This window comes from Manis javanica, chromosome 6, assembly GCF_040802235.1.
Source record: "Manis javanica isolate MJ-LG chromosome 6, MJ_LKY, whole genome shotgun sequence".
Classification (NCBI taxonomy): Eukaryota; Metazoa; Chordata; class Mammalia; order Pholidota; family Manidae; genus Manis; species Manis javanica.
The window spans coordinates 94,417,086-94,429,234 of record NC_133161.1 but is presented as its reverse complement, the minus strand read 5'-3'; the positions used below and the strand labels follow the sequence as shown (position 1 = coordinate 94,429,234).

The window sequence follows — 12,149 nt, the reverse complement described above, 5'->3', positions numbered from 1 at the left end:
CCGTTCATAATAAAGATTCTTTGATCGTAGATCAAATGTTTGAATCAATTTTCTCTACACTTATTCAGAGTCACCATTATAAAAGTTCCCCTCTTTCCCACCTCAGATGTTCCAGCCCTTCCTGCAATCGGAATTATTCCATTTGTCACCTTCTCCATGGTACTTGCCACCCTTTGCTGTGGTTTTTGACTGTACTCGTTAACCTCTCATACAAAAGAGGCACAGTAATAAATAATTTTTGTATATAATAAGTTAACTGCAATAAGTAAGTTTCTTCTAAGGAATTCACATGCATCTTTCATAAAACTGAAAGCTTATGCTAGTATGGTTAGTACAAAAAATAAACCTCTCCCAATAAGAGAAAAAAATCCTCAACAGGTGAGGCCTCTCCCCTCCATGTAACAAAAATAAAAACTTTAAATATATTATATTCCTGGGATTGGAACTGGATAAACTGAACTGAAACCTACATGCTTAAATTTAAAAAAGGATCAAAAGTCTACATAAAGAGTAAAGACATCACATTTTAAAAAGATGTCTAGGCAATGCTAAAAATGCAGAATATCTTCAACATTAAATTAATTTAAATGAACCCAAGGCCTTTTTTTAAAGCTTTTCTGAGGAGCAACATTTTTTAAATTGAAATATAGTTGATACACAGTCTTATATAGTTTAAAGTATACAACACAGTGGTTCAACAGTTACCCACATTATTAAATCCTCACCCCAACTACTGTGGTTACTATCTGTCAACATAAGAAGATGTTACAGAATCATTGACTATATTCTCCCTGCTGTACTACTATCCCCGTGACCAGCTTATGTTATGATTGATAATTTTTGTGCCCCTTTATCCCCCTCAGCTTCCCCACCCACCCAGCGAGCCCCTCACCCATGGCACAAACCAGTCACTTCTCAGTGTCTATGAGTCTACTGCTATTTTGTTCATTTCATTTTGTTTTATTTTTTGATTCCACAAATAAGTGAAATTGTATGGTATTTGTCTTTGTCCAAGTGGCTTATTTCACTTAGTCCATCCATGTTGTCACCAATGGCAGGATTTCTTTTTTATGGCTGAATAATATTCCATTGTGCATACATACCACATCTTCTTTATCCATTCATCTATTGATGCTTCCATAACTTGGCTACTGTATATAATGTGATAAATAGGAGTGCATATTATGTTTTCAGATCAGGGATTTTGTTTTCTTTGGGTAAATTCCTATAAGTGGAATTACTGGGTCATACGGCATTTCTAATTTTAGTTTTTAGAGGCACCTCCATACTGCTTTCCACAGTGGTTGCACCAATTTACATTCCCACCACATCCTCACCAACACTTATTTCCTGTCTTTTGGACAGTAGCCATTCTAACTGGTATGAGGTGATATCTCACTGTGGTTTTAAGATTTACATTTCCCTGATAATTAGTATCTTTTCATGTGCCTGTTGGCCATCTGTGTGTCTTCTTTGGAAAAAATGTTCATGTTCTCTGTCCATTTTTCTAATCAGGTTATTTGTTTTCTTGGTGTTGAGACATATGCATTCTTTATACACTTTGGATGTTAACCCTTTATCAGATAAATCATTTATGAATATATCCTCCCATATTGTAGGATGCCTTTTTGTTCTGCTGATAGTGTCCTTGGCTGTACAGAAGCTTCTTAATCTGATGTAGTCCCATTTGTTCATTTTTTATTTTTGTTTCCCTTACCAAGGGATATGTGTCCAGAAAAAAGCTGTTCAAGAGACTTCTTCTTCTAAGAGTTTTATGGTTTCATGTCTTACATTTAAGTCTTTGAACCATTTTGAGTTTACTTTTGTATATGGAGTTAGACAGTAATTCAGTTTCATTCTCTTATGTATAGCTGTCCAGTTTTCCCAACACCAGTTATTGAAGAGGCTGTCTTTTTTCCACTGTATATTATATGGTTCCCTTATCATATATTAATTGGCCATATATGCATAGGTTTATATCTGGGCCCCATTCTGTTCCATTGATCTATGGGTCTGTTCTTGTGCCAGTACCATACTGTTTTGATTACTATAGCTTGAAGTCAGGTAGCATAATACCCATAGCTTTGTTCTTCTTTCTCAGGATGGCATTGGCTTTTTGGTATCTTTATGGTTCCATATGAATTTTATGATTATTGCTCTACTTAAGTGAAAAATGCCATTGGTATTTTGATAGGGATTGCATTTAATCTGTAAATTGCTTGGGTCAGTGTGGCCGTTTTGACAATATTAGTTCTCCCTACCCATAAACATGGGGTATATTTCCATTTATTTCTGTCTTCTTTAATTTCTTTCATGAGTGTCTTACAGTTTTCAGAATATAAGTCTTTCCCCTCCTTGGTTACATTTATTCCTAGGTAGTTTATTCTTTTTGATGCAGTTATAAATAGAATTGTTGTCCTGCTTTCTTTTCCTGCTAGTTCATTATTGGTATGTAGGAATGCAACAGATTTCTGTATATTGATTTTGTGTCCTGCAACTTTGCTGAATCCAGTTATTACTTGTAATAGCTTTTTGGTGGAGTCTTTAAGGTTTTATATAGTATCATGTCATCTGCAAATAGTGACAGTTTAACTTCTTCCTTACCAACTTGGATGCCTTTTATCTCTTTATCTTTTCTGACTGTCAAGGCTAGGACCTCCAGTACTATGTTGAATGAAAGTGGTGAGAGTGGGCATCCTTGTCTTGTTCCTTACCTTAAAGGAAAAGCTTTCAGTTTTTTGCCATTGAGTGTGATGTTAGCTGTGGGTTTGTCATATATGGCCTTTATTATGTTGGGGTACATTCCCTTTACACCCATTTTGTTAAGAGCTTTTATCATGAATGGATGCAGGAACAACATTTTTAATATAAACTTAATTGCTAAAACTTTAAATTTATTCAATCTTTCAAAAAGGAACTCATTAAACACAGGCTAATTTAAATTTGTTTTAATTTTCTAGTGGTAAATACAATAAACTTAGAAGCAGATTAACCATATTTAGGCCTAACTGATCTCATGTTGTTAGAAAAAAAAAAAGAATAGAATAGAAAGAAAGAGGAAGAGAGAAAGATATCCTGGTGTTAGAAACCTCTTTAAAATTATTATTTTTCTTTTCCTTTTTGTGTGGACTGGAGACAGGTCATGTTTTAGTTTAATTAAGCCTACTCTGAATCTTCACTTGAAGATATAGCCAGAAACCTCAAAAAATAAGGCAGTCAGAGTACTAATTCAGAGCCTGTCAATAGCACTTGTAACTAAGAAAATGGCATTTTTTAGGGGCTAACACAAGGAGTTTTGAGTTGATTAGAGACTTAAATAACATTGTTCTAGGCAAAATTGAAATTTCTGGCTTTGTACAAAATAAGTTGTTGCATATACCATCCATACATCCCAGTGATTACAGATTACCTTGCACACAGTAGCAAACTGTTGGTTATTTCCTGCTCCAACTACAAGATAGCCATCCTTGGTTTTAAAAGCCTGAAATAAATAAATACATACATAAACATATAATTTTACATTGTGAGAATACTACAAAAGTTGACTTTAATTTCCAAAGCTTCTGTATAGAAAGCTTGAGCTAAAGCAATGTTATTAATTAAATATCAGTTAATTAGTATATTTTTCTCTTATATTTGCCTAGTTGTTTTCATTTGGGATTTTCAAAGCACTTCCTGGCTCTTCCACTAACTGTTATAAGATCAGGGGAAGAGGGGAGTGGTCTTAAAAAATGAAAATACTCATGCTTGATTATAAGTCATAACATGAAATTCTGTATTATTATAACATGGGTTAATGTTGAATTTCCCCAAATTTCGTTTCCATTTTTCCTTTTAGGGAAAAGAGCAAGAGAGCACATTGTTTTTAACAAAGTGTAAGAATAGATGTAAACTTTTGAGCAATTTTCACTTTTTAGTAAGTAAAAATTGACACATCTGGATCTCTGGACCACATGTGGCTTCATGTACCTGAAAATGTCTTTTTCTTTTAGAAGACACATTTATTTGGACAGCAACAGATGGAAAAGTAACTGATACACCTCCCAGAGTCCTAGGCCTGCTGGAGAACGTTTCAGCACTCCCTTCTGCACATCTGATCCCAGCGCGGGGCGGAGAAACCAGACTTTACCCTCAGAAGGCCTCATTCCCACTTGCCTTAAATAAATGAGTTCCTTTAGTTTCCTTCCTTTCTACACAAAACTACTCTGTATCTTCACCTATGCCTTCCTCCCTTACTCCTGCCTCTTGAGAAAAATGACTTCTGTCTTACTTGGCAGGACTTTTTCCAGTGTAGTGACCTTGGTCCCCTCCTCTCACATCCTTCAGGACCCTGCTCAACCACCTTTAATCTCTTCATTTCCACTGGAGCCTATTCTTATGCCCACATATAGGCTCACGCCTACATTAAAAATATTAATAGCACAAAATTTCCATCAATGCTGGCACTCCTCTCAAGCTATCTTGAAATTTTCCTACATCTCTAAATGATATAAAAGTTCCACCTACCTACAGTTATTCACTAACCACCACATTCCAATGTCCCTTGTCATCAGGATTCTCAGCCTGATTATCACTACACTGAACTGTTCTTTCTTGACCTCATTATGATTTGGTACTGTTAAACATCCCCTCGTTGAGGAGCCTGTCTTATCTTGAGGTCAATCTAGGTTCATCTCCAATCTCTCTGAGCATCTATATTTGGTCTTTCACGTCACTTGCTTCTTATGGTAGCCACTAGCCATATGTGGCTATTAAATTTAAATAAACTAAAATTAGCCAGTCATGAAAGACTACATATTATGGCATGTAACATGCATTTACATGAAATACCCAACATAGGCAAATCCCTGGAGGCAGAAAGACGAGCGGCCTCAGGCTGCCTACTAACAATTACTACCAGGTTTCTTGTTGGGGTGATAAAAATGTTCCAAAATTGATTGTGTTAATGGCTGGACAACTCTATGAATACACTAAAAACCACTGAATTGTATACTATTTTAAATAGGGAAATTAATGGTATGTGAGTTATAAGATCTCAATAGAGCTGTTATTGAGAGAAATTAAAGTAAAAGTTCAGTTCCACAGACACGCCAGCTGCACATCAAGCATTCAATAGCTGTGTTCATCAGACAAGTAGCTGTCCTATTAACGGCGCAGATAGACAACATCTCCATCATCCTTGAAAAGTTCCATTGTACAGTACTGGTAGACTGGAACTGGTAGCCTGTATGTTTTATTTTTCAGACTAGGACTAACATGATATCTTAAGACTGCTGGCAATTCATAAATGGTTGTAAAGTATTAGTGAATCACTCACATTATTGCTCCTATATAGCAGAAGTGTGGCTGAAATGGATCTCCAGCAAAACACTGTAATAGGGTTTATTCTACTTACATTTTTGTTCAACTTAGTAATGAATGCTACTAAGAAGATATCACATGAACTATTTAAACACTTATTTTCCCTCTCACACAAGGCAGAAACAGAGATAATGTTATACAGAATGCATTAGTGTTTCTCAAACCACCAAATGGGAATCTGCAACTAAGTTATGATGAGAGACAAAGAGTAATGTCTCAGCAAACCACTGCTAAGTATAAAGGTGCACCAGCTGTTTCTTTGCTTACTTTTTTGCAGGGGAAGGGAGATATGGAGAGTGGATAAGTAATGTGAAGTAATGACGTATGTTCCCAAGTATAATGGGAAGAAAAGTTTTCAAAATATCTGGTCAGTGACATGTTAAGTAAGTTTACATTTTTAGGGGTGCTCATTTCCTCTAATTAAGAAAAGCCTGATTCTTCCTTAAGCCAGAACCATACCATGAAATATATCTTTACTAATATGCAATTTTAAAAATTGTAAACAGGCGGAGCCAAGATGGCGGCGTGAGTAGAGCAGCGGAAATCTCCCAAAACCACATATACCTATGAAAACATAACAAAGACAACTCTTCCTAGAACAGAGACCAGAGAACACAGGACAACATCCAGACCACATCCACACCTGCAAGAACCCAGCGCCTCGCAAAGGGGGTAAGATACAAGCCCAGGCCCAGCCGGACCCAAGCGCCCCTCCCCCAAACACCCGGCGGGAGAAGAGGAGTCAGAGCAGGGAGGGAGAGGGAGCCCAGGACTGCTGAACACCCAGCCCCAGCCATCCGGACCAGAGCACAGACACAGTGCATGCATGGGGTCCTGGATACTAGGGAAACAGGGCACCAAGACCGGTGAACGGATGCCTAAGGTCAGCAGCTGAGGACAAAGAAAATCGTGTGTTTTTCTTTTTTTAAAATTATTTATTTAATTTTGTTGTTGTTGTTGTTTTGGTTTGGCAAGTGATTTTTGGAAATCTTAATAGGGCAGGGCAGGACACTCAGTCCACAGGCAGGGAATCTGGGGATTTCTGGGCACTCTAACCACCTGGGCAGCAGGGAGCACGGAGACCCCTTACAGAGATAAATAGCCACCCAGTCACTCCCCCTCCAACCGGGCTCCACCATTTTGGAGCAGAAGCCCGAGCCAGGCAACGCCCAAAGCAACAGTAGAGATAAACTCCATAGTAGCTGGGCAGGTAGCAGAAGCCCTGTCTGCGCACAGCTGCCCAGCACAAGCCACTAGAAGTCACTGTTCTCCCAGGAGAGAAAGGCCACAAACCAACAAGAAGGGAAGCTCTTCAAGCCGTCACTCGTACCAGCTCTGCAAACTATCTCTATCACCATGAAAACGCAAAACTACAGGCAGACAAAGATCACAGAGTCAACACCTGAGGAGACAGACCTAACCAGTCTTCCTGAAAAAGAATTCAAAATAAAAATTATGAACATGCTAACGGAGATGCAGAGAAAAATGCAACAGCAATGGAATGAAGTCCAGAGGGAGATCACAAATGCCAGGAAGGAGATTACAGAAGTGAAACAAACCCTGGAAGGATTTATAAGCAGAATGGATAAGATGCAAGAGGCCATTGAAGGAATAGAAACTAGAGAACAGGAACGTATAGAAGCTGACATAGAGAGATATAAAAATATCTCCAGGAACGAAACAATACTAAGAGAACTGTGTGACCAATCCAAAAGGAACAATATCAATATTATAGGGGTACCAGAAGAAGAAGAGAGAGGAAAAGGGACGGAAAGTATCATGGAAGAAATAATTGCTGAAAACTTCCCCAAACTGGGGGAGGAAATAATAGAACAGACCACAGAAATACACAGAACCCCCAACAGAAAGGATCCAAGGAGGACAACACCAAGACACATAATAATTAAAATGATTAAAATGGCAAAGATCAAGGACAAGGAAAGAGTTTTAAAGGCACCTAGAGAGAAAAAGGTCACCTATAAAGGATAACCCATCAGGCTATCATCACACTTCCTGACAGAAACCCTACAAGCCAGAAGAGAATGGCAGGATATATTTAATACAATGAAACAGAAGTGCCTTAAACCAAGGATACTGTATCCAGCACGAATATCATTTAAATATGATGGCAGGATTAAACAATTCCCAGACAAGCAAAAGCTGAGGGAATTTGCTTCCCACAAACCACCACTACAGGGCATGTTACAGGGACTGCTCTAGATGGGAGCACTCCTAAAAAGAGCACAGAAAAAAATACACAACATATGAAGAAAGGAGGAGAAGGAATAAGAAGGGAGAGAAGAAAAGAATCTCCAGACAGTGTATATAACAGCTCAATAAGCGAGCTAATTTAGGCAGTAAGATACTAAAGAGGCTAACCTTGAACCTTTGGTAACCATGAATTTAAAGCCTACTATGGCAATAAGTACATATCTCTCAATAGTCACCCTAAATGTAAATGGACTGAATGCACCAATCAAAAGATACAGAGTAATAGAATGGATAAAAAAGCAAGATCCATCCATATGCTGCTTACAAGAAACTCACCTCAAACCCAAAGACATGCACAGACTAAAAGTCAAGGGATGGAAAAGCATATTTCCGGCAAACAACAGCAAGAAGAAAGCAGGGGTTTCACTAATAATATCAGACAAAATAGACTTCAAAACAAAGAAAGTAACAAGACATAAAGAAGGACACTACATAATGATAAAGGGCTAAGTCCAACAAGAGGATATAACCATTCTAAATATATATGCACCCAATACAGGAGCACCAGCATATGTTAAACAAATACTAATAGAACTAAAGGGGGGAATAGACAGCAATGCATTCATTTTAGGAGACTTCAACGTACCACTCACCCAAAAGGATAGATCCACCGGGCAGAAAATAAGTAAGGACACAAAGGCACTGAACAACACAGTAGAGCAGATGGACCTAATAGACATCTATAGAACTCTACATCCAAAAGCAACAGGATATACATTCTTCTCAAGTGCACATGGAATACTCTCCAGAATATACCACATTCTAGCCCACAAAAAGAGCCTCAGTAAATTCCAAAATATTGAAATCCTACCAACCAATTTTTCAGACCCCAAAGGCATAAAACTAGAAATAAATTCCATAAAGAAAACAAAAAGGCTCACAAACACATGGAGACATAACAACATGCTCCTAAATAATCAATGGATCAATAAACAAATCAAAATAGAGATCAAGGAATACATAGAAACAAATGACAACAACAACACAAAGCCCCAACTTCTGTGAGACGCAGCAAAAGCAGTCCTAAGAGGAAAGTATATAGCGATCCAGGCACACTTGAAGAAGGAAGAACAATCACAAATGAATAGTCTAACATCACAATTATCAAAACTGGAAAAAGAAGAACAAATGAGGCCTAAAGTCAGGTGAAGGAGGGACATAATAAAGATCAGAGAAGAAATAAACAAAATTGAGAAGAATAAAACAATAGCAAAAATCAATGAAAACAAGAGCTGGTTCTTTGAGAAAATAAACAAAATTGATAAGCCTCTAGCCAAACTTATCAAGAGAAAAAGAGAATCAACACAAATCAACAGAATCAGAAATGAGAACGGAAAAATCATGACAGACTCCACAGAAATACAAAGAATTATTAAAGACTACTATGAAAACCTATATGCCAACAAGCTGGAAAACCTAGAAGAAATGGACAACTTCCTAGAAAAATACAACCTTCCAAGACTGACCAAGGAAGAAACACAAAAGTTAAACAAACCAATTACAAGCAAAGAAATTGAAATGCTAATCAAAAAGCTACCCAAGAACAAAACTCCCGGGCCGGACAGATTTACCTTGGAATTTCATCAGACACACAAGGAAGACATAATACCCATTCCCCTTAAAGTGTTCCAAAAAATAGAAGAGGAGGGAATACTACCAAAATCATTCTACGAAGCCAACATCATCCTAATACCAAAACCAGGCAAAGACCCCACCAAAAAAGAAAATTACAGACCAATATCCCTGATGAATGTAGATGCAAAAATACTCAATAAAATATGAGAAACCGAATTCAAAAATATATCAAAAGGATCATAACCATGACCAAGTGGGATTCATCCCAGGGATGCAAGGATGGTACAACATTCGAAAATCCATCAACATCATCCACCACATCAACAAAAAGAAAGACAAAAACCACATGATCATTTCCATAGATGCTGAAAAAGCATTTGACAAAATTCAACATCCATTCATCATAAAAACTCTCAGCAAAATGGCAATAAAGGGCAAGTACCTCAACATAATAAAGGCCTTATATGATAAACCCACAGCCAGCATTATACTGAACAGCGAGAAGCTGAAAGCATTTCCTCTGAGATCGGGAACCAGACAGGGATGCCCACTCTCCCCACTGTTATTTAACATAGTACTGGAGGTCCTAGCCACGGCAATCAGACAAAACAAAGAAATACAAGGAATCCAGATTGGTAAAGAAGAAGTTAAACTGTCACTATTTGCAGATGATATGATACTGTACATAAAAAACCCTAAAGACTCCACTCCAAAACTACTAGAACTGATATCGGAATACAGCAAAGTTGCAGGATACAAAATTAACACACAGAAATCTGTAGCTTTCCTATACACTAACAATGAATAAATAGAAAGGGAAATCAGGAAAACAATTCCATTCACCATTGCATCAAAAAGAATAAAATACCTAGGAATAAACCTAACCAAAGAAGTGAAAGACTTATACTTTGAAAACTACAAGTCACTCTTAAGAGAAATTAAAGGGGACACTAATAAATGGAAACTCATCCCATGCTCATGGCTAGGAAGAATTAATATCGTCAAAATGGCCATCCTGCCCAAAGCAATATAAAGATTTGATGCAATCCCTATCAAATTACCAGCAACATTCTTCAATGAATTGGAACAAATAATTCAAAAATTCATATGGAAACACCAAAGACCCCGAATAGCCAAAGCAATCCTGAAAAAGAAGAATAAAGTAGGGGGATCTCACTCCCCAACTTCAAGCTCTACTACAAAGCCATAGTAATCAAGACAATTTGGTACTGGCACAAGAACAGAGCCACAGACCAGTGGAACAGATTAGAGACTCCAGAAATCAACCCAAACATATGTGGTCAATTAATATTTGATAAAGGAGCCATGGACGTACAATGGCAAAATGACAGTCTCTTTAACAGATGGTGCTGGCAAAACTGGACAGCTACATGTAGGAGAATGAAACTGGACCATTGTCTAACCCCATATACAAAAGTAAATTCAAAATGGATCAAAGACTTGAATGTAAATCATGAAACCATAAAACTCTTAGGAAAAAACATAGGCAAAAACCTTTTAGACATAAACATGAGTGACCTCTTCTTGAACACATCTCCCAGGAAAGGAAAACAACAGCAAAAATGAACAAGTGGGACTTATATTAAGCTGAAAAGCTTCTGTACAGCAAAAGATACCATCAATAGATCAAAAAGGAACCCTATAGTATGGGAGAATATATTTGGAAATGACAGATCCGATAAAGGCTTGATGTCCAAAATATATAAAAAGCTCACACGCCTCAACAAACAAAAAACAAATAATCCAGTTAAAAAATGGGCAGGGGAACTGAACAGACAGTTCTCTAAAGAAGAAATACAGATGGCCAACAGACACATGAAAAGATGCTCCACATCGCTAATTATCAGAGAAATGTAAATTAAAACTACAATGAGGTATCACCTCACACCAGTAAGGATGGCTGCTATACAAAAGACAAACAACAACAAATGTTGGCGAGGCTGTGGAGAAAGGGGAACCCTCCTACACTGCTGGTGGGGATGTAAATTAGTTCAACCATTGTGGAAAGCAGTATGGAGGTTCATCAAAATGCTCAATACAGACTTACCATTTGACTCAGGAATTCCACTCCTAGGAATTTACCCTAAGAACGCAGCAATCAAGTTTGAGAAAGACAGATGCACCCCTATGTTTATCGCAGCACTATTTACAATAGCCGACAACTGGAAGCAACCTAAATGTCCATCGGTAGATGAATGGATAAAGAAGATGTGGTACATATGCACAATGGAATACTACTCAGCCATAAGAAGAGGGCAAATCCTACCATTTGGAGCAACATGGATGGAGCTGGAGGGTATTATGCTCAGTGAAGTAAGCCAAGCAGAGAAAGAGAAATACCAAATGATTTCACTCATCTGTGGAGTATAAGAACAAAGGAAAAACTGAAGAAAAAAACAGCAGCAGAATCACAGAACCCAAGAATGGACTAACAGATACTAAAGGGAAAGGGACTGGGGAGGATGTGTGGGTAGGGAGGGATAAAGGGGGGGAAAGAAGAAGAGGGGTATTAAGATTAGCATGCATAATGGGGGGGAGGGAGTAAGGGGAGAGCTGTACAACACAGAGAAGACTAGTGAGTCTATAACATTTTGCTATGGTGATGGACAGTGACTGTAAAGTGGTTTAAAGGGGGGACCTGGTATAGGGGAGAGCCTAGTAAACATAAAATTCTTCATGTAAGTGTAGATTAATGATAACAAAAAAAGAAAGAAAGAAAGAAAAGGGGGATTACTCTCTGATAGGGTAAAACTAACTGTAAATCAACGATTAATGCATGCTTTAAATATCCTTAATTTTGATCACTTAAAGAGTGTCCGATGATCGGCTATGGAGGTACATTTTTCTGATAATATTCCTTTCTCTTAAAAATAAAAAAAAAAAAGTAGTTCCTGTGTGGTGACCTCCAATGAGTCCTACAC

The 12,149-nt window shown here is 37.7% G+C and overlaps 1 protein-coding gene across 9 annotated transcripts in view; it reads right to left on the bottom strand.

Moving 5' to 3' along the window:
* SUGCT (succinyl-CoA:glutarate-CoA transferase) overlaps window positions 1–12,149 on the bottom strand; it is a 777,770-nt gene that overhangs the window by 459,636 nt on the left and 305,985 nt on the right. For all 9 annotated transcript variants that reach the window (XR_012132408.1, XM_073239072.1, XM_073239068.1 and 6 more), the window contains exon 10: window positions 3,410–3,481. Coding sequence is in view for 8 of the 9 variants with exons in the window: in XM_073239072.1 (XP_073095173.1) it covers window positions 3,410–3,481 (72 nt within the window). In the remaining variant the exon portion in view is untranslated. The remainder of the gene's footprint in view (window positions 1–3,409; window positions 3,482–12,149) is intronic.